The 24092-nt window shown below is 37.7% G+C and overlaps 1 protein-coding gene, 1 non-coding gene and 1 pseudogene across 3 annotated transcripts in view; 2 read left to right on the forward strand and 1 right to left on the reverse strand.

Moving 5' to 3' along the window:
* IFT54 (intraflagellar transport 54) overlaps positions 1 to 21785 on the reverse strand; it is a 55301-nt gene extending 33516 nt beyond the window's left edge. For both annotated transcript variants that reach the window (XM_087716583.1, XM_087716584.1), the window contains exons 1-6: positions 21575 to 21785; positions 16994 to 17062; positions 16640 to 16801; positions 12195 to 12320; positions 10226 to 10690; positions 7327 to 7407 (exon numbers count right to left, since the gene is read on the reverse strand). In XM_087716583.1, coding sequence (XP_087572709.1) covers positions 7327 to 7407; positions 10226 to 10690; positions 12195 to 12320; positions 16640 to 16801; positions 16994 to 17062; positions 21575 to 21697 — 1026 coding nt within the window. In that variant the 5' untranslated portion in view covers positions 21698 to 21785. The remainder of the gene's footprint in view (positions 1 to 7326; positions 7408 to 10225; positions 10691 to 12194; positions 12321 to 16639; positions 16802 to 16993; positions 17063 to 21574) is intronic.
* On the forward strand, positions 4516 to 5470 carry LOC148045555 (E3 SUMO-protein ligase KIAA1586 pseudogene; annotated as a pseudogene).
* On the forward strand, positions 5850 to 5956 carry LOC148045556 (U6 spliceosomal RNA). The gene has a single exon (XR_015696852.1). It is a non-coding gene; the product is annotated as a U6 spliceosomal RNA (small nuclear RNA).
* Positions 21786 to 24092: the final 2307 nt, after the last annotated feature.

Here is a 24092-nt window from a genome sequence, read left to right on the forward strand (position 1 = left end):
CTGATCTTAAGCATAGGCTAACTGGAATTTCTTAGTCCCGTATTTATTTTGTATATAGTCAATCCATTTTTTCCAGTCTCGTTTATATCTCTCATTTGAATGATCTTTGAGATATGCCGATATTTTAGCCATTTCAGCTAAGTTTGTTACTTTCAATGTCCATTCTTGGATTGTAGGCAAGTCTTCCTTCTTCCAATATTGCGCCACCAACAGTCTTGCTGCAGTTATCAGGTGCAGAATCAAATTGGTCTCTACCACTGTAAAATCAGTACATATACCTAGTAAAAATAACTGAGGAATAAACTTTATCCTTCTTTTAAAAACATTTTGCATGACCCACCATATTTTTATCCAAAATGCCTTAACCTTTTGGCAGGTCCACCATATATGATAATATGTAGCATCGAGAGAACCACACCTCCAACATTTAGGCTGTACATTCGGATACATAGAAGCCAACTTTTTAGGATCTAAATGCCATCTATAGAACATCTTGTAAAAATTTTCTCTCAGATTTTGAGCTTGTGTAAATTTCACATTTCTTACCCAAATTCTTTCCCATGTATCCAACATTATTGGTTCCTCAATATTTTGAGCCCATTTTATCATACAATCTTTAACTAATTCTGTTTCCGAATCCATCTGTATTAATACATTATATATCCTCTTTATATGCATTAAGCTTTGATCTCTTATTTGTTTAAACAGATTATCCTCAACTTGAATAAAACCAATTTTTTGATCTATTTTCCACCTAGCCTGTAATTGCCCATACTGGAACCATGTTTGAACTACCTTCTCCTCTTTTAATACCTCTAAAGATTTTAATTGTAATACCCCCCTTTCCGAGGTAAGAAGCTGTCTGTAAATAAATCTGTCCTGTTTTTGTGCTGTATTCATATTTTCAATTGCATGTCTAGGAATTGCCCACATGGGTATCTTGTCATTTAATTTATATTGGTATTTCTTCCAAACCCGCAATAAAGCATTTCTTAAAATATGACTTTTAAAGTTCTTATCCAATTTTTTGTTGAATAACAGGTAAGCATGCCAACCAAATACCAGATCGTGTCCCTCAATGTTCAATATTCTATCATTGGTTAAATGAATCCAATCACTAATTACAGATAATGCCACTGCATCATAATATAGTTTTAAATTAGGTAGTTTCAATCCTCCTCTCTCACGTACATCTTGCATTATTTTCATCTTTACCCTCGGCTTCTTTCCTGCCCACACAAATTTGTTGATACCCTTCTGCCATTCTAAAAGGTTCGCATCTTTTTTAAGTATAGGTAACATTTGGAAAAGAAATAAAAATTTTGGTAAAATGTTCATTTTCACTGCCGCTATCCTGCCCAGCAAAGATAAGTGCAATTTCTCCCATTTTTTCATCTCTGTCTGTATGCTATGCCAAAGTGGTTCATAATTATGCTTATATAATTTCCCATTTGAAGTTAAAATGTTAACTCCAAGATATTTGACTTTTTTAACTACCTCACATCCTAGCATCACTCCTAATTCTTCCTTTTGTTTAATATTCATATTTATAGCTAATATTTTGGTTTTTCCTAAGTTTATTTTAAAGCCAGACACTTGACCATATTGATTAATCGTATTCATTAAAACCATACTGGATTCCTGCGGTTGTTCCAATATTATGACCAAATCATCCGCAAAAGCGCGGACTCTATATTCTTGCTGCCTAATCTTGATCCCTTTTAAACCATCCAAGCCCCGTATTTTATTCAACAATACTTCCAAAGTTATAATAAACAATAATGGGGACAAAGGACAACCCTGTCTTGTACCTTTTCCAATTTGAAAAGAGTCTGTTAAACTTCCATTGACTATGATTTGTGCTGTTTGCTGTTGGTATATTGCTTTAATTGACTGTAAAAAATTATCTCCTATCTGCATTTTTTGCAATATCTTCAGCAGAAATTGCCAGTTAACTCGATCAAAGGCCTTCTCAGCATCCAAAAATATAAACGCAGCAGGGATCTGGTTGTTCTTTCCCAAATATTCTAATGCATTAATAATTAATCTGACATTACTTTTCATCTGTCTCCCTTGTATAAAACCTGTTTGGTCCGTGTGTATCAATTGTTGAATGACCAACATTAACCTATTTGCTAATATTTTAGTAAAAATTTTATAATCTACATTCAGTAATGAAATAGGTCTATAATTTTTGGGTTGAGTAGTATCTTGTTCTTCTTTGGGTATCAAAGATATAAACGCTGTCTTCCAAGATGGAGGGACTTTACCTTCTGTTTGAATCATATTAAATAATTCTCTAAGAGGTTCTACCATTTCTAACTGTAAGTTTTTATAGTAAACCGCTGTCAAGCCATCTGTACCTGGTGCTTTCCCTAACTTTAATTGCTTAATTACCTGCAGGATTTCCCCCGAGGTTATTGGTTGATTCAATTTTTGCCTGTGTTCTTCTCTAACTAAGGGTATTTTCTCTTTGTCTAAATATTTGTCTATGTCTAAACCATTAGAGGGTGTTAGATTTTAATTGCACATGTATACTGTCTTCTCTTATTTTTTCTTTAAAACTAGGATATGTTAAGTATATTGATAAGAAGCGCTGTCTGATGTGAACCATGCCTCGCAGAAAAGAGCTCTCAGAAGACCTACAATCAAGAATTGTTGACTTGCATGAAGCTGGAAAGGGTTAAAAAGTATCTCCAAAAGCCTTGATGTTCATGTGTCCATGGTAAGACAGACTGTCTACAAATGGAGAAAGTTTAGCACTTTTGCTACTCTCCTTAGGTGTGGTCATCCTGTAAAAATGACTGCAACAGCACAGCACAGCACAGAATGCTTCATGAGGTAAAGAAGAATCCTAGAGTGTCAGCTGAAGACCTACAGAAATCTCTGGCACATGCTAACATTTTTGTTGACACATCTACAATAAGGAAAACATTAAACAAGAATGGAGTACATGGGAGGACACCACGGAGGAAGCCATTGCTGTCCAAAAAATATTGCAGCACGTTTGAAGTTTGCAAAAGAGCACCTGGATGTTCCACAGCACTACTGGCAAAATCTACTGTGGACAGATGAAACCAAATTGAGTTGTTTGGGAAAAACACACAACACTATGTGTGGAGAAAAAAAGGCACAGCATACCAACATCAAAACCTCATCCCCACTGTAAAACATGGCGGAGGGAACATCATGGTTTGGAGGTCCTTTGCTGCCCCAGGGCCTGGACGGATAGTTGTCATTGATGGGAAAATGAATTCCAGGGTTTATCAAGACATTTTGCAGGAAAATGTACGACCATCTGTCCGCCAACTGAAGCTCCGCAGAGAATGGGTGATGCAACAGGACAATGACCCAAAGCATACCAGTAATTTAACAAAAAACTGGCTTCAACAGCACAGAATACGCCTTCTGGAGTGGCCCAGTCAGAGTCCTGACCTCAACCCGATTGAAATGCTGTGGCATGGTCTTAAGAGAGCGATTCATACCAGACATCCCAAGAATATTGCTACACTGAAACAGTTTTGTGAAAAGGAGTGGTCCAAAATTACTCCAGATCATTGTGCAGGTCTGATCTGCAACTATAGGAAACGTTTGGGTGAGGTTATTGCTGCCAAAGGAGGGTCAACCAGTTATTAAGTCCAACAGTTCACATACTTTTTCCTCCCTGCACTGTGAATGTTTACATGTTATGTCCAATTAAACCATGGCAACATCTAATGTTTGTGTAGTATTATTTTCAGCAGACTGTATTTTTCTATTGTTGTGACTTAGATGACGTTCAGAGCACATTTTATGACCAATTCATGCAAAACTCCACGTAATCCCAAGGGGTTCACATACTTTTTCTTGCAACTGTATATTGGCAATGAAAAAGTAACTTCATAACCAATCTTTGCATTTTTAGTATTTTAGCATACATGCATGGGTCCGGTTCACCTGAACCGGTAGGGACAATAGGCCATGGTTCTCTGAACTGAGGGTAGAAATCCCTGGTGGCCCTGCCTTCACCTGGCTGCCCGCTTGCCTACTTGCCCACTCGCTTGCTCACCACTTCTAGCTGCTTGGTGGTTCACTTCCAGCTGCTTGGCGCTTCACTTCGACTCCACCCATCCTCTATATAAGGTCTCTTTGCAATGCGGCCTAGCTACTTGGTTCGCCAACCCCTGCTTGATCAGAAGCCTCGATCAGGAAAACTTCTTTTTCTTCCTTTTACAGTAGCAGCCTTTACCAGCAAGGATGAAAAGGCAACAAACTTTGGTTGGTTTCTTGGCCAAGAAACCCAAATTTTCACAACAACCATCAGAATTGACCTTGGATGATCCAAAACCACCCAAAGCACCACCACTTCCACCACTTTAACTTGGACTGGGAGAAAGCAGCAAGCCAAGTATTGAGTCACCCGAGACCGAAATTGAATTCATTCTCCCTGACTGTTGGATATTGCAACAATACAGCAACTTCCAAGAAAAATATCCAGGATTGGATGTGTCAAACAAGTAACTAGGTTGCAAGTACTGTGCAAAACATGACTTCTCAATAGAGAGCGGTATTCATATGTCCAAAGAATGGAAGCAATTCAAGATTGAGCCAGCTGGGAAAAATAAGGAAGTGCAGCAGGCATCTCTACAGAAGAAAATGAAAGAACATTTCACATCAAAATTGCACACCATTTGTAGACACATCAAACAAGGGGAGCAGGATGCCATAATAAAAGCAATGGAGAAGATACCTGGAAAGCATTTAGACACCACTTCTAAAATGTTCAAAACTGTTAGAGCCTGGCAAAAGCATGTAGACCAATTTCAAGCATAGAAGAATTGATAGAGTTGCAAGCTGAAAATTGAGTAGATCTGGGAATAGGATTGCATTTAAGGCCAACAGTTGTAAAAATAGTTGAGTGCATTGCTAGCAAAATTAAAACTGAGATGTTTTCCAGCATCATTGCACAGAATCTGAAAATATGTTTAATCATTGAGAAAGCCTCAACGGTATCCTGCAAACCAGTTTTGATAGTTTTCATGAAAGTTGAGAACTCAGAGAACCCACCAACAATTTCTGTCGAGCTTGTTGAAATAAAAAATTTAATAGCGTTTTGCGTGATGGTGCCAGCGTTTTGCTTGGGAGAAAATCTGGAGTGAGCACTAGGATAACAAAAGAGTTTCCAAACATCATCATATGGCAGTGCTTGAACCATCGCCTCCAACTTGAGTTAGATGACGCCATAAAGGAAATAAAGCAAGTAAATCATTTAAAAATATTTATTAATAAGATATGCTCTATTTTTCAGCAATCCAATAAGAACCGAATTGAACTTGACAAAATATCCGAAGAACCTGACACGATTCATTGGGAAAGACTTTTAGGAAGCATCATAACAAATTTTCAGAAAAGACTAATGGACTGTGAACATTTTAAAACAGGTAGCCAATTACAAGACACCATAAATAAATTACAATTTCTACATTTTTGATGCCAGAGTACTGGGTTTTTTTTTTCAGAAGTAGTAGTTCCATGGAGAGCAGCTGAGGAACAACTGCGCACATTTGGTGACATTTTCAATTACAACATTTTCTGGAGAATATGTTAAAAAATTCAAAGAACTACGCAGTGTTAAAAAGCAAAAGATATTATCAGAACAATTGCTGTCAGTTTTGCAGAAGCTTTCAAGATTTCTTGAAAATGAACTTATGTTCAGAGAGCAGTTCACCTTACCATTTCTAACCAACCTCATGACAATCAATATTACTGGTCTACCTCTTCCAAAATGGGACCCTATTCCTGCAGTGAGGCAGTGGCTACCATCGCTCAACTGATGATCCCAGAATCAAGATCAAGAAAAGTGAAGCAATGTGCTCGCTTCGGCAGCACATATACTAAAATTGGAACGATACAGAGAAGATTAGCATGGCCCCTGCGCAAGGATGACACGCAAATTCGTGAAGCGTTCCATATTTTTAATATTGAGGAACCAATAATGTTGGATACATGGGAAAGAATCTGGGTAAGAAATGTGAAATTTACACAAGCTCAAAATCTGAGAGAAAATTTTTATAAGATGTTCTATAGATGGCATTTAGATCCTAAAAAGTTGGCTTCTATGTATCCGAATGTACAGCCTAAATGTTGGAGGTGTGGTTCTCTCGATGCTACATATTATCATATATGGTGGACCTGCCAAAAGGTTAAGGCATTTTGGATAAAAATATGGTGGGTCATGCAAAATGTTTTTAAAAGAAGGATAAAGTTTATTCCTCAGTTATTTTTACTAGGTATATGTACTGACTTTACAGTGGTAGAGACCAATTTGATTCTGCACCTGATAACTGCAGCAAGACTGTTGGTGGCGCAATATTGGAAGAAGGAAGACTTGCCTACAATCCAAGAATGGACATTGAAAGTAACAAACTTAGCCGAGATGGCCAAAATATCGGCATATCTCAAAGATCATTCAAATGAGATATATAAACGAGACTGGAAAAAATGGATTGACTATATACAAAATAAATACGGGACTAAGAAATTCCAGTTAGCCTATGCTTAAGATCAGAAATGATTTAAACTGTTAAAAGTCAGTTCAGTAAGAAGAAGCTAAGGTCAATCTAGAATGTCATTAATTTCTTTATTTCTTTTTTCTCAATAGATTTTAGACTGTGTTAGTTAAAAATCCATACCGTGTACGGGTTCTGGGAAGTCGGGGGGGGGGAAGGAGGAGGGGGGGTGGGGGGGTGGAGGGAGGGAGGGGCACACACAACAAAAAAAAATTGTACTTCAATGTCTTAATGATTGACAAATGATGACATATTTGTGTTTTTTTTTAAAAAGAAAAATAAAAAAGTTCTGTTTAAAAAGAAAAGTGAAGCGAAGAGAGTGCCAATGAGAAATCTTTATACTTTTATATAAGTATTTGAGTACCTCTTTTATTGTTTTGTGTACTTCTTTTATTCTTATTTAAGTATTAAATGGTTAAATTTGTATATCATGGCATATCTTTTTGTAGGTCACTATTATCATTGGTGCATTGAAACAACACTTTTATTGCTCTTATGTAACTATCCGTACATAAGTATTTATTATTCTTATTTAAGTATTAAATGCACTAAATAATTGGTATATTTTCTTTTTGTAGGTCATAAGGGCAAAGATGTTACATTGATTTGGCCATGCCCACCAAGCCACACCCACAGAACCGGTAGGGAAAGTTTTTAGATTTCACCTCTGCATACTTGTTTCAAACTATAAGCCACACATGCTCATTGTCACTTGTCTGTGGAGGGTAACAGCTTAATATACCAGTAATATGTAAAACAAATATTTTCTGTTACTTACTTCTTTATCAAATTCAGCTTGATCTTTATTTATAGACTTTTCTGCTAGTTTTTTAGCAATAATCTCTTCAGATCCTGTGGACTAAGAAGAGAGAATAAATGTGTAGAATCATTAACAGACTGTTCAAGTAGTCCTCATTGGAACTTCTGTTAAGCAATGCAGTCATAAAATACAAAGCACAAAGAAGCACAGTAAGGCTTGGGGAAGGGCACATAGGGATGTGAGGAGGTGAATAAGGGAGCCATGCCAAGGCTCAGGGAGGGTATGTGGAGGTACACGAATTAGCCAATGCAGCTTCAGTACAGAAGGGCAGGAGAAGATGCACAGGAGGGGGAGACTTGCCTCAGTGACTTGCAATCTTCCCTGTCAGCTTCTTCACTTACTTTCCTGGGAAGCTGGCAGGAAAAGTTGCATATGGCAATCAAAAGATCATGGGGTCTTGCCAGTTGCCAAGCTCCCAGATTGTGGTCTGATATCCAAGGGGGTGCCTGGATGGCCAGATCTCCAAGAACTATGGTCATAACCATCATTCTTTTAGCACAATTGTAATTTTGAACAGTTGCTGAACTAATAATTGTAAGTTGAATTATCTTTTTATAATTTTCTGTGGCAATCCTCAGCAATAAGAGCCAAGGTGGTGTAGTGGTTAGAGTACAATACTGCAGACTACTTCAGCTGACTGCTAACTGCAGTTTGGCAGTTCAAATGTCACCGGTTCAAGGTTGATTCAACCTTCCATCCTTCTGAGGTCGGTAAAATGAGTGTTCCCTCTAAGGTGCGCGTCTTCCGCCCTCTCTTGCTAACACTTGCCGGTTCCCAGGACAATCTAGAGCCAGCAGGGAACGAGCGACGGCTGTTGGCTCCCATTCGGATTGGATTACGCCCACCCCCTCCTGGCAGAGGCTTCACTTGACTGAAGTGGGGAAGCTCATTAACTGGCCGCTTTGGGGGGTTCTGGCTGGCTTTCGGGCAGAGAAGGCGCCTCTTTTCCTGTTCCTCTTGGTGTTGGCGGGGAAATCTTGGGGAGGGAGGAGAAAAAGTGGCTGCAGAAAGGGATAATGCTGGTATGAACTGAGGTGGAGGGGAGTTTTAGTGGGTGTGAGATCATGCTTTTTGCAAGACGGAGGGTGACAGTCTGAAGCCCTCAATAAAGTAGTAAACAATAAACACCCCCTGCCCCCTCCCTCCTTAGCAATGAATTAAAAACATTTATCTTGAGTTTTCACATTTCAGTAAAACGGTAAAAAAATGGGTATTTGCAACGGCTCCTTTAAGAGGTTAGTGCATGTAATTATTGTGAACTTTCCAGTTGAAAGATTTTTAGGAGAGGGGGAGGGAATGTTATCTTTTTTGTTCCTGCTGTGTTTTGGGGAATGTCTCCCCCAGTATGGAATACTCAGTTTTTGCACACAACATGCAAAATACTAATTACTATCAATTACTTAAATGTCTTTAAAAAGCATAATCACTTACCCTATTTATTTGCCAAATGCAAATAGTTGCAAGATATAATGAGTGTCAAGAAAAATATTGAAATTAGGAGATACAAGCAACAATAATAGCTTTAGAATAATTGGTCATCTTCTGCTGAACCTAGCAGAACTGCTGAACTGTTATTCATAAATACTAGGAAAATGTCCCTTCATGAAAAATTACTTTTTCAGTTAACTCTGCCTGGCATTAGTTGGGGGAACAGAAATATTAGTTGGCCAATTCTAAAAGAGAGCACCACAAAGAACTTAAAAGATTTTTAAGAGAGCTGGGTTTTTCATTTATATTATATGTATGAACAGAATTAACATAAATTGCAAATACCAATCAAAAATAAAGAAAAAAAGAATGAAATAATGCTCATTTTTAAAAACTCAATGAAAATAAAAACAATATACCAAGAAGGTGGCATACTGGTTGTGATTTGATCTCTTCGGGGGATCCCGGGGATCCCCTATAAAAGTATTTTAATATTGCAGACTTGCAGTATTATAAGTCATACTGATATTATAGAACACTTTTTAATTAAGCGGGTCCCTTGAATAAATATAACTTTGAGTTTCATTGTTGTCTTAGGTGACATCTGTGAAAAAAATTCAGGTGCTCAGGCATGAAAATGTACCGCTCAAATACTATACTTTTCCGCTCACACTGAAAAAAAATTAGAGGGAACATTGGCTGCAACAATCATAAATGTGAAAAATGGTTATAAGTCAATTTTTCAGTGCTGTTGTAACTTCAAAACGCTCACCAAATGAACTGTTGTAAATTGAGAACTACCTGTAATGTAAGACCATACTCAATTATCTCACGTTACTAGCATAAGAGCTAACCAAATAAACCATTATTTTCACCTGGAACAATTAAGAAATCTCCCAGTGAAATACTGGCTAACTTGATTACATCATTCTCTTAGAGTTAAGTACATTCAGAGCTTTTGTTATTTATTTGATGTACTATATGTCATAATATTTCTATGTTTAAAAAGTAATATACTAGTTATTCTAAAAGACTTTTATGATATTTACTATTTACATGACATAAACAATGAAAGTTCTGAAAGTATTTAGAACTTTTGATCATAAGAGAATGATCGAATCATGTATTTTATAAGAACAAATGTTTAAAAAGATACTGCAGCTAGTCTACAACTGTTTTGTCTTTCAAAAGAATTGCCTTAGAATTTGTTAAAACTAATATTTAGAAATGTATCTGTATCCGTTTGACTACAGTTCATACTTTAAATAACTGGGTGGTAAGTTAAATTTTTGAGTAAATTTATTTACTGAATTTTTACACCTATTTGCCCATTTCACCTAAAGTGACTCTAAAATGCACATATTTTTATATCAATTTGCTCAAAATGTCTGCTAACTCCAATTATCATTAACAATTAGTTACACATTACCTTTTTGTCCATTTTGTCTTTTCTTTCTTCTCGTGTGGTTTCTATATCTTTACCCTTTTCCCTCCTTTTGTCTTTTTCTTTGTACCTATCTCGGACTTTCTCAGAGTCTTTATCCCTGTCTCTAGGTTTTTCTTTTTCTCGCAACCGCTCTTTTTCTTTTCCTCCCTCATGTTGTTTCCTTTCCTTGTCTCTTTCTTTATCACATTCTTTTTCTCCTTCCACTTCTCCTTTTTCTTTGTCTCTAATTTTCTCTGGCTCTCTTGCTGATTTGGATAATCTATTTTTGATTCTCTCTTTTTCATGTTTTTCACTTTCATTTACAGTTTTATCAAAATTATTGGGATTATTTTCATAATCTTTATATTTTTCATTTTCTCTTTGCTTGCTTTCTTCCTCTTTCAATTCTTCTTTGACTTTTTGGTCCTGAATTGTGCTTTTGTCTTTTATTTCAGAATCATTTCTTCCCTAAATAATAAAATACAAAAAATAAAATTACATTCAAAATATTTGAGCAATTCAAAATGTGAGCCATCATCCTTAAAACCCTTTATGGCTTAGGATAGATTTGGGGTTCACTATAGGTAGTTCTTGACAATAATTTCTGTTAATAAGTGATGTGATTGTAAAATGTGGTATAACATGACTGTATTGCTTCATGACAGCAATCCAAGTATTCTTGGTTGCTAGTGTAATCTCAGGACTGCATGGGTTATTAATTGGGAAGAGGCTGGAATCTCAGATAAGCAGGCCAGCAGTTGAAAGCTGCAGGTAAGAGGGGTGGAAGGGTACCTACCATAGGGAAATGTTACACAAAATGAACAGCTTGTTGTGTGCTACAACCAGGCAGTATGGAATCTGGACAGGTAGTTGAATGCCATAGGTGAGCGCTATGGAACACAGGTGGGTGAATGGGTACCATAGGTAGGGATACTGCAACAGCTGTAACTTTGCAGGCTAGTCTTAAATCCCCCTCATAACTTTGAATGGTTGCTGAACCAAGTGGTCATAACCTGAAGATTGCTTTGATTTATAGGTAGTCCTTGACTTATCATCATTCTTTCAGTGACCATTCAGAATTACAATAGTGATGAATGAAGGGACTTATGTAACCTGTATCCCAAGTCATGGCTGCAATGCCCTCAACATCCCATGAACAAAATCTTGGCACTTGGCAATTCACCCACCTTTACGATTGACACAGAGATGTTACAGTGGCCCCCACTCATCTTCCTCTATCCCCTGCTTGGGCCTATCTTCCACCTCGCTGGGTCCCCACAATCCTTGGGCTTGCCTCTCAAGCCACATGCCTCACTTCACTTACTTTTTCTAAATATTACCTTTGGGTAGAACTGGCCAATCTGCCCCATGACCTTTCTATACAGAGGACCCATTGTGCTATCCCAGAAGTGGCTTCAATTTTCTCAATCCAAGATTTCCCTAATAGTTTATTGACTTCTTCTCTTTCTGAAAGGCAATCTTTGGAAAAGTTAAATGGACTGAGAAGTAATGTGGGGGAAGGAGAACTAAGGTTGTGGGATCCAACAGTGCAGGAAACAGAACATGGGGTTCCTCAGAGGATGGAGAAGGCCCTGGGAGGTAGGCCATATGTGAGCTAGGAAGGCCTCACAGCTCTTCCCTCACCCCAAGGGATCCCAAGCTCTGCTTAATGACAACCAGAAGAGCAGGGATTGGGGTTGTTCAATGAGATCATTACATCAGTGTTTTGCTTAAGGACCATCACAAAATCATAATTCTGGGGTCAACTATTGTTGTAAATCAATGACCATTTTATATTTCTTATGTATTTTGTTTTAACCTGAGTTTACTCAATTATCACTTAGCTTCTTTTATGAGTGAATCAGCACAGAAACCCAGTAAATAAAGAAACAAAACAATTTCTCTGGTTTTTTTATTCAACATATAGACTCCTATGTTTATTTTTTTAAATATAGCAGGTTATTCAAATTACCTCTCTATGATATCTACTTTCTTCTGTTTTAGATTCTGTGTTTTGAGATTTAGATGAAGATGGTGTCTTTTCTTTAAAAGATTTTTCTTCAGCAAGTACTTTCTGAACAGCTTCATCACTGGAAAGCTACATAAAAGAAATGCACATTAAACTAATAGATAGATAGATAGATAGATAGATAGATAGATAGATAGATAGATAGATAGATAGATAGATAGATAGATAGATAGATATTTTATTTGTATGCCGCCCTTTTCCCTGGGGGGACTCAGGGCGGCTCACAGTTCAGGGGGAGGGAGGACAAACCATGTTAAACACATAAAACAATACATCGTTAAAAGCACAACATTCATACAATTCGGGTGGGGTCAATATCTTTAACCCCAGGCCTGTCGGGACAGCCAGGTTTTAAGGGCTGTGCGGAAGGTCTGCAGGGTGGTGAGGGTACGAATCTCCACGGGAAGTTCGTTCCATAGGGTCGGAGCTGCCACCGAGAAGGCTCTCCTCTGCGTGGTTGCCAGTCGACATTGACCGGCTGATGGAAGTCGGAGGAGGCCTAATCTAATAGAATACATGCAACTCCCTGCACTGGAACACAAACAAGCACTCTTGTTCTCTGACCTCCCTGCACACACCCACAAGTCTCTTTTCCCAGACTACTTGCTTTCATATTCACATACCCTATGCTCTCCTTCCTCAGTTGCTCTGCACACATATGCACAACTGCATTCCCTTTTTCTGTGTTCTCTGTGCTCACATACATACATGCACCACATGCCCTTTCCCTGGCTGCCCTGCACCTGCACATATCCCACATCCTCTTTCCCCAATTTCCTATTGCTCACTTGCACAGACATGTATCCCAAATTATCTTTCCTCAGCATCCCTATGCTCCCACATTCCACACTCTTTCCCTGCATTCACCTTTTCCTGACCTTTCTGAGTTTGCACCCTATTGCAGCACCTCCTCCCCAACTCATATGTGGTCTTCACTGGACCTTCCAGGAATCCCCTCCATCCCCTGTGACACTTCCACATTCTTTACCTGAAATCTTTTCGCTTTCAAACCTACACATCTGGAATTACAACTAGGGCTGCCTGGACTGCCATTGCTATGATAGCATGACATCATGCTTTATAATCACATCATTAGTGATAGCAATTCTAGTCACAACTGCAGTTACAACACAAGGTATACAAAATCTTGAAAACTGTTAAAAGTACCAGATGACCAAATATTCCCCCTATTTTCAAAATAAAAAGGAAAAAATGTAGATAAAGAAAACTTTATCTAAACACCTTGGTGGAATGATTTTATCTCTTTATAATGAAGTAAAATTTGTATCTGATTGTATCAATGATGTAGACATAATATATCCTGATTTCAGCTAGGCATTTGATAAGATACCTATGAGGCAAGGTAATTAGCTATGGGTTGGACGGCTTGAAAAATTATATCCAATTTCTCTGGTTAGAATATTTTATTTTCATTTCCATGACATATAATCACATGTATATCATTACATTGACAATATCATGTTATAAAAGAAGACAATATACATGTGCATTCATACTACTTTAAAATCAAACCTAGAATAATTCCCTCCCCCACCCTCCCCCCCAAACCCCCAAAACCTACCCCCCCCAACTTCCCAGAACCCTTACACGGTATGGGTATTTAACAACCACAGTCTAAGATATATTGATAAAAAATAAAAGTAAGGAATTAATAACCTCTTTACATTGAACTTAGCTCCTCCTTGCTAAATTAACTTTAAACAGTTCAAATCATTCCTAATCTTAAGCATAGGCTATCTGGAATTTCTTAGTTCCATATTTATTTTGTATATAATCGATCCATTTTTTCCAATCTCATTTGTATCTCTCATTTGAATGGTCTTTAAGATATGCAGATATTTTCGCCATCTCGGCTAAATTTGTGACTTTCAGTATCCATTCTTGGATTGTAGGCAAATCTTCCTTCTTCCAACATTGCGCAACCAACAGTCTCGCTACCGTTATTAAATGCAAGATCAGATTAACCTCTACCACTGTACAATCAGTAATTATACCTAACAAAAATAACTGAGGAGTAAATTTTATCCTTTTTTAAAGAATATTTTGTATAATCCACCATATTTTTATCCAAAATGCCTTAACCTTTTGGCAAGTCCACCATATATGAAAATATGTAGCATCAAGAGAACCACATCTCCAACATTTGGGTTGTAAATTCGAGTACATCGAGGCCAATTTTTTGGGATCTAAATGCCATCTATAGAACATCTTGTAGAAATTTTCTCTCAGGTTTTGGGCTTGTGTGAATTTCACATTCCTTACCCAAATTCTTTCCCACGTATCCAACATTATTGGTTCTTCAATATTTTGAGCCCACTTTATCATGCAATCTTTAACTAATTCTGTTTCCGAATCCATCTGTATTAATACATTATATATCCTCTTTATATGCATTAAACTTTGGTCTCTTATTTGTTTAAATAGATTATCCTCAACTTGGATAAAACCAATTTTTTGATCTATTTTCACGCTGGGGTGCAATTTGGGGGTTAGCAAGTAGGGCAGGGGATGGGGCGGGGTGAAAGCTCCTGTAACCCGCCCATTCCCGGTCAGAAAAGCAAGGAAACGGCAGGAACCAAGCACCTTTCTGTGCCTTAAAAGCAGTTTTGCTTGGGTGCTGGTTCAGGGACTGGTGATGACCATGGCCGCCAGCAGAGTGAGGGTGGTGGTGGTGCCCGACCTGCTGCAGGCCAGGTGGATGGAGGCGCTGAGATTGGCTGTGTGTGGCCACCATCTGCTTGATCATCAGCGCTGCATTCTGGCACTGCTGCAGAGCCACCTGGAGATACGAGCCTGGTGGTGGCAGAAAATGCTTGGGCACCAGTGGTGTGAAGTCCCCAGGCAGGCCAGGATAGGGGAGGGCCACAGGTGGGTCTCTAAGGCGGCTGCCCTGTGCATGCCTGTGCCACCGCTGCCACTCCACAAATTGAAATGGGGTCTCTTGGCCAGGTCACGTAGGAGGGCTCTTCGAAGTGCTACAGTTGCTGGTTGGACAGCTGCTGAGACACATTGAAAAGTGGCTCTCCCGGGCTGTAGGAATGCTGCTGCTGGGGGGGGGGGGTGATGCTGCAGGCCTCAGTTCTCCAGCTTGTGGTTGGGATACTCGAACTGACAGTGCTGCAGCTGCAAAATCAGCCTGCCACTGTCCTGCAGATTGGCACTGGCGGTGCTTCCCTCTGGAGGACAGGAATTCTGCTTGGCCAGGAGAGTTGGGGGTGGTGGCTGGCTTCCCGAATAGCTGAGGAGGTGCCCGCCATGTGGGCGGGAGGCACTGGGTTCGGGCATGAAGCCAACACCAAAGTGCGAGACCGGTGGTTGAGCCTGGAGGTGCACACCTGGGCCAGGCAGTGGGCTGCTGAAAAATCCCTGGATCGGCTAGGCCTGGCCCAACTCCAGAGGACTGCCACAGGGGGCATGGAAACCGCCATAGCCTTCCCCGCACAAGGTCAGGTTCATGGCCAGCAGGGTCGTTTTAGTAGTTGGGGGGGCTTACTTTGGGGGCAGGTTTATTTTAGTTCATGTCCTGAAAAGTCTGATTGGGCTTAGTATCAGGACATGTCCTATTTTCGGGGAAACACGGTATCATATCACCTAGTTCTTCTTTTCACTAATTATACATACCCATTTCCTGCAACCATTCTTTATTTGTATTAGCCTCCAAGCCTTCTGCCTATTATCTGGGGTGTTGACTATTCCCGCCAGCTTAGTGTTGTCTGCAAATTTAATGAGTTCCCCTTCTATTCCCTTATCTAAATCATTTATGAAGATATTTGAAGAGTACTGTGCCTAAAATGGAATCTTGGGTACCCCACTGCTTATGATCCTCTATGCAGATGGAGTTCCATTCAGGAATACATGTTGAGTGCAATTTGTTAGCCAGTTACAAAGTGATGGTACTGTCGATCCCATGTATGTATGTATGTATGTATGTATGTATGTATGTATGTATGTATGTATGTGTATATGTGTATTACCCGCCCGAGTGTTGACTGTTGAATGCAAGTTGTGTTTTATTATTTTATTTTGTTCACTTACTGTTTGTCTTTTGGTATTGCACCCCTTTCCCTGTGATTGTAAGCCGCCCTGAGTCCCCTCAGGGAGAAGGGCGGCCTATAAATTATCTTCCACATACAAGTCCTCCTCCACCTCATCAAATCTGGCCTCTAGCATTCATAGGAAGTCATCTAGTGAATTTCAAAGGAAAAACATTGGATAGAGAGAGCTTAATTCCCCCTCGCAACACTCATTTCAGCTTTTCTCATGAGTCCAATATTTCCCCTGAAACCACCTCTCTTTCAACTGGTCTTTGAAATTGTATTTAAAATTCAATTAAGATAATATTTCACAAATTAATACTAACATCTTACCTTATTGAGACAGCATTTAGCAATTGCTTGGAGAAATTCATTTGTTTTTTCAGGTTCATGTCCTGCAACAACACGTGCAGGTTTTACTGCCAAATGTTCTCCTGTCACTATGATGACCACATCAATTGCTTTCTGAAGAAAGATTATTTTTGCATCTTTATCCTGAATAAAACAATATAGTGTTAAATAAAAGATATAGTTTTCAATGTAAATTGTGATGCTAATTTTTAATTTATAAATTTTAATTTATAAAATAGCATTTTGGTACAATTCTCACATTGTATTAAATGATATTTAATGGAATTGCATCTATACAATATTTTATAAATTAAAAAATGATGAGTGCATACATACCTTAACATTATCAGATTTCAGCTCTGCTTCTGTATACAATCCTTTCATGAAACCAGTTGCTCTAATTACCTTTAAAAAATAATGATAATGTTATTATGGTACTAGCTCTCAAATGTATATACTTTTTGTACAACTTAACAATATAAAATACAAATACAGCTGCATAATATAACACTTAAAAGCAATCGAATCTTGAAACAATGAAGTAACTGTACTGATTTTTGCAGACGTTTGTTTATAATATTGTTTTTTCTGAAATAATTCTGATTACTTTTCAATAAGCACTACAGAGTGCAACTTTATTTAATGGGATCTTTCTAAAGTATAAAAAATAATTTGCACAGGTTCAATTAACTGTAGAACTAATAACATTAATCCACAATAAATAGCATTCTCATATTACATTTAGGATATAATTTGGTTTTATAGTTTAATAAAGTTCTATGATATTGAAACTAGTGGAAGTTTCCATAGAATTGGGAGGATTTATAAATTTTATTTTTAGCATATAAAACTTCTAAAACCATAGCTAATATTGGAATACTAACTAGTTTAGAAACTTCTATCGCCAATACATTCAACTTGCATTACAAATTAATGAATTCAGAGCAATACATTATAGCCATGATTAAAAGTGTTCTTATCCAGCAAAATGGGATAATAAAACATACGTAGTCCTTGACTTGCAACCACTGACTTCTAACTGTTTTTCACACTTACAACCATTGCAACATCCCCTTAGCCACAGGATCAAAATTTTCTCACTTGGCAACTGGCATGTATTTATTATGGTTGCGGTCATGTGATCACCTTTTGCAACCTTCTAAAGAGCAAAGTCAATGGGGAAGCCAGTTTCATTAACAACCATGTTATTAACAACTGCAGTGATTCACTTAACAACTATGGCAGGAAAAATCGTAAAATGGGGCAAAATTCACTTAACATTTTGCCTAGCAATGGAAATTTTGAGGTCAATTGTGGTTGTAAAGTGCCGACTACCTGTAGCCTTAACTAGAGCAAGGATCACCAATTGGTTATAGTAATATTATGGATCATTTGTTATGCGTGTGTTATCTCACAGTACATAGGTCTACCACGTTCTGTAAAAAAAAAAAACCAGTACAATTGCCAGAAGATGGGAAAACTAGTCAACCCAAATTTCAATCTATGTAAGCATAGATTGAACCTAGTGAAAAAGTTCCATTAGTAACTTTCTCCCATTTCAAGAGTAGTTCTCTATGTTCCCCAAATCTACTTCAGAACATAGAATACAGAATCATAGGGCTGGAAAGGACTTCACAGGTTTTCTAGTCCAACTCCGTGCTGAATTATTGGAAGTTTCAACAGGAACTAAAATACACTGCCCCTTTGACACAATTCTATTCAAGGAATATTTCTGTTGTAGAACAAATTACAAACAAGTAAACTTAGGCCAATAATATTCCCTGCAATTTTAAGGCTTCATCACTTTTTAATTACAGAATGATGACTAGCGGTTGTTTTTGAGAAAAACCTTTAATTACCATTCTTGAATGGGGTGGCTCTGTAAAGCAGCATTATAAAACAATCCAGACAAACACTAGCTGATTTAAATAGAAAAATAAAACTTATCTTCTAAAATGATTAAATACAAGCAAGTAAAGGCAGTCCTTGACTTACAATCATTCATTTAGCTATCCTTTGAAGTTACAATGGCACTGAAAAATGTGAGTTATAACCAGTCCTTGCCCTTACAACTGTCACAGCATTTACATACGTCATGTGATCAAAATTTGGTTGCTTGGCAACTGGAAATTCTGGCCCCAATTGTGGTCATACATCAAGGACTATCTGTAGACGCCTTTCATTTGTGAAAAATGTCAACAGGGAATATGGTTGCAAAGAGAACTTCCTGTAAGAGCAATTATGTTGGTCTTTTTCAGGCAACAAAGGAAGAAAGTTTGATTCAAACTTGTAGGACTAGCAAAGAAAAAGATTTAAGCTGGGACAATCAGAGACAACTGCTTTCCTCCTTAATTCCTGGGGCTTATTTCACCTTAAATGACATCTTGCATTAAACAAGTACTCATAAGTAATTTCAATCAAATAAGGACTTTCCTATAATAAATGTTCCAAAGACATGGTAAGGAAAGAGGGAAGAGGGCCTACCAGATATGGAATTGTATTTTGATGCATGCTGTTTGATCTGGGCAAAAGAATGGGTGAGCCCCTGGAATAAGAGGTTACTTGAACTAGAGGGCCATAAGATTTGGATGGCACGGCTATTTAGGAATAATAGAAGTAAAGTTAAGATGGATTTTAATAACCATTTTGCCATACTAAGAGTTTGGAATAAATATAAAACAAGCTCTCTACAAAGTTATCCCCCTTATGTGTCACCACAGGAAATCTTTTTTAGAAAAGAAATGATGGCAAAGCCAGTTTGGTTGATGTACTGCAAAATTTTATCTTTCAACTCTGATGACCCAATATTAAAGATGAGGGAAGAACTTGAATCAGAAAGTTATGTTTGCCATTGGTTTAGCTATCAACAACTAAAAGAAAGATTTAAACTGTATTAAAACTGTTATGGATTTGACTTTGTTAAAAATGAATTGGAAAGTTCATTATGTGGTAACGATGAACATATTATTGCTAAGATCTATAAAATGTTATTGAAATTGAATTTGGAAAATGAACATGTAAAACATTGTATGATTCAGTGGGCAAGGAACTTTGGATATAATATGATGCTTGAACAATGGGAAAATATGTGGACAAAGGGTTTAAAATTTACATTAAATTATAATCTGAAAGAAAATTTCTGTAAAATGATATATTGTTGGTATTTAAGACCAGGTAACTTATTTAAGCTGTATAAAGGTATGTCATGGTATGAAAGTGTAAAAGTAAAGAGACTTTTTACCATCTATGGTGGACATGTGATAAAGCAAAAAAAAAGGAGTATAATTCATATTTTACTACAGAAAAATTTGAAAATGGAGATAAAAATGGAACCAGAACTTTTCTTTAGAATTTAATGGAAAATCATTGGGGGAAAAATTGGAACTTTGTTATTATATATTTTGACCGCAGTGAGATTTTAGTATGCACAAAAATGGAAGGATACTTCGATTCCTATTATGGACAAATTGTTGCAGAAGTTGATGGAGTTGGCTGAAATGGCAAAATGGACTACTTTGATTAAAGTACTTCCGTTTCTAAATGGAGACCGCTTCTGAACTTCGAGCTTGATGTGGAAAAGAATGAAAATCTGACTTGGGGTTTCACTGAATAGACTGATAGATCTTTATAGAAATGCCTTGTTCATATTATTATGAAAAAGCAAAAAGTTGTTATTTGATGTTAATGACTTATTTTACTATAAGAGAGAGTCGGAAGTCAATGCTTCTTTTTCTTTTCTTATCTTTCCTCACTTCTCTTTTCCTTCCCCCTTCAACTGCTTTTCTATTTACTTTGTATTTTGTATTTTATAATAATTTATAATTCAATTAAAAATGTTGACAGAAAAAATAAATGTCCACAAAACATTTTCCCATTACATAAAGGATTATATAAATATAGATTAATCCTCTTAACATCTTATCAAAAAGTGATAAGCAGAGGACTTTACGGCATACTCATGATGTCATAAAATATTATAAGTGTAACATTCATATACCAATCAGTCTATTGGTTTAGTGTAGTTTTAATGTATTAGCTAAGGCACAGTTGGCTGAATTAATCATATAAAAACAAGTTATATTCTATTTAAAAACTATAATGGCTTGGTACTCATAAGAAAAATTCTAGGTAATTATCTCAAGGTTACAGTATATGATTGGGTTTCCAACCCAGCCACTAGCCCACCCAGTTCTTCATAGAGCAAAACCAGATAATCTTTTGCATTTCATACTTGCTTAAATGATAATTCCTTTCCCCTGTGCCTAAATATAATAGAAAATGATACACTTGATATAATAGGCTACAAAATGTTACATAATGTTCATTCTTACATTACAGTATAATTACATTTATAGATAGAATTAAATCCTCATATCACCTCTAGTACAGTACAGAACACAATTCTCCCTGAAGGCCTATGTCTTCAGCAAAAACAAGCGAAACTTATTCAACACATGAAAAGATGGAAGACAAAGAATCACTCATGTTAATGCTGAGCTTCCATATCTAAAAGCCATACCTCTATTCTTGATATTTCAAACCTGTTTAAAATATGTCTTTTACGAACAAGAGCCAAAAGTAAGGATAGCTAAATTTCCCCTCCTTTGTACGTGCAACTACTGTTTTTAATCAGTAGTTTGCGGCAACTTTTCTTCTTTTCCCGTGATGAACAGCCATTTGAGGGATTGACATACATACATCCCTTGGACCATGCAACCTTGGATCAAACGGGATGGAGAAAAGATGCCATCCATCTCTCTAAGCCTGCCTAATGCCTTGGGGAACGTCTTTACACAACCCTTCCTTCAAAGTTGCATGCCTCTTTTGCGGCTTCCTCCTCGAGTTGCCAGGCAACTGGAAACACGACCGACCGTTTCCCCCCCCCCCCCATTTCCCGCCTCTTTCGCTTCGCCTGACCTCCCCGATCACGTCGTGCAGGTAGCGGAAAGGGGGCTTGCTGAGAAGGCGCTCTGTAAGAGGCGGTTTTCGAATCACGCGCCCCAGCAACTCCTGTGTACGCCGAATCACGGAACCCTGCATCGCAGCCTTCGGTAAGATTAGTCTCTACCAGGCCCAAACTCCCGATACTGCGCAAACCACACATGCGCACTCCGCCTCCACTCTCGTTGCTACCCAACTTTGCGACCATGGCAACGCGCATGTAGTCTCCGCCTCCTTCTTTTCTTCCTATTGGACCGAACGAGCGGAGGCGATGACGTAAGCCACCGAATAGTTGGACATCAAGGAGCGAAATTAAAATATAGCCTAACTGTTGGAAGCAATGGATGCAGATGTGTGCTCCTCACCTTATTATGAATTTGTCAAACAGATCGCTGATGATTATAACTTTTCTCCTTTTTTGTTTTCGATCCGGAAAAGAGTTTCAGTTGTGAGAAAATATATAAGTAGTAAATATTAAGTAGTGTTGGAAGAAATATCCATCTGGTTCAGCTCCAAGCCAGGAGAAAGGCACTGGAGACAAAATGGAGGCTGCTTAGAAAAAGGGTTCATTTATTGATGAAGCAGAACCACCAAGCACATGTGATGCTGGGTAGCTGACAACATGAAGTTCAGAGTTTTATACCTTTTCTTGGGCTTTGCACTTGAGCTTCCTGTTTCTGTATAACAACATGTATTCTATTGGCTGTTGTCGAGCTCCCATGGGGCCATGTAGGTGTTATGTAAGGGTCATAGCTGGCTCTGGAGGTTGTCTAAGAAGTTTGGTTGAAGTTTCTGAGAGTGAAACATGGCCTTAGGAGATTATGCAATGTAGTGAGCTCTGTGTCTTAGTGGGTTATTCCTATTATGTCCTGAAGGCTCATGTCTTAATACCTTGCCCTGGAGCTGAAGGTCTTTTGTTTTGTAGATAAGCTGACCCAGTTTTTCTTAATGGGCACAAAATATCTGCTGGGGGCAGGGAGCTGGGGCTTTGAGTTGTTTTCTCCCTTAAGATTTTTTAAATTTCTCTTTTAGGGGAAATATTTTATCCTGCTTTTTTAAAATACTCCTCAAAATATTTTATTCTTCTAGAAAGGGGGTAGTGGCTCTCCACACTAAATATTAAGAAATGGGCTGTCAATCGACTTTGTGTCACTAAGTTGTATCAGCTACAATAATTATCTTTGCACAGGAGATTATCCAAATTTAGAAGAGGTATTTTCTATGTACCTGTTCCACTTGCTGCTTTTATAATTATTTGCATTAAGATTACTTTTTCTAATAGTTAAAAACGTCCTAACATATTTAATGTGGCTTTTTTGCTCATCAATCAAGTATGTTCAATTAATTATTTAAAATGATAAAATACTGCAGCATTTAATGCTAACTTTACAGGTAACAATGCCCTTAAGATCTGTTTAATTTAATGGTTAAAGTACTGTACTCACCTAGAAATCAACAGACTGAGTTCTAGTCCTGCCTTTGGCATGAAAGCTGGCTGGATGACTTTGGGTCAATCACTGGCCAACCCAACTTGTAGAGTTGTTGTGTGGAAAATAGGAGGAGGAAGGAGTATTAAGGTTTGTTTGCTGAGGAAGGAGTATTACGGTTTGTTTGCTGAGTTATATAATAAATAATAAAGATAGGATAAAAATCCAATAATAAATAAAACTTATCTATCTGTTCTATTTTTATTTCCTCTCTTTTGTTGTATCTTGTTTTTAATTTATAAGATTGGGAACAGCAGCATTCTCATTTTTTAATTGATAATAAGCTGCTGTGGGAAAGAACAATATGAAAAGTGGGATAAAGCTGCAGCAAATGAATGAAAAATACATTTGAATAAATTTCAGAGCAGTAAGGAAAACTGACTTTCCCATAAACTTGATTATTGTAATGCTTGATCTTTTCTCTTGTAACCAGATCACAAAGCAACTCTGAACATCTTGACAACAGTTCTTACTAAGAGAATAATGGCTTTCCTAATCAAAATGATACATTCTGATCAGATTACCTGGGAAGATCCTGGAAAAAATAATCAAAATTGGGATTTTCAAACACCTGGAAACAAACAAAGATGTAATCAGAAGCCAACACAGGTTTGTCAAGAACAGATCATGCCAAACAGATCTTATTTTATTCTTTGACAAAGTGACTAAGTGGACCAATGAAAAGAAGGACTAGGGTAACATGATAACAGCATTCCAATATTTGAGGGCCTACCACAAAGAAGGGGGTCAGCAAAAATTGTCCAGTCTCTTCTTAAAAGCCTCCAGTGATGGAGTACCACATGTTCCCAAAGCATCAGAAGACAAGACAAGAAGCAATGGATGGAAACTAATCAAGGAGAGAAACAACCTAGAACTAAGGAGAATTTTTCTGACAGTGAAAAAATAAACTAGTGAAATAGTTGCCTTTAGAAGTTGTGGGTTTCAACAATGGAAGCATTGACACATCCAAATATTAGTAGTACGAAAAATATCATTAGATATAAAGA

The sequence above is a fragment of the Thamnophis sirtalis genome, unplaced genomic scaffold (genome assembly GCF_051295495.1).
Source record: "Thamnophis sirtalis isolate CommonGarterSnake01/CBP01778 unplaced genomic scaffold, rThaSir2_p1.2 scaffold_5, whole genome shotgun sequence".
NCBI lineage: Eukaryota > Metazoa > Chordata > Lepidosauria > Squamata > Natricidae > Thamnophis > Thamnophis sirtalis.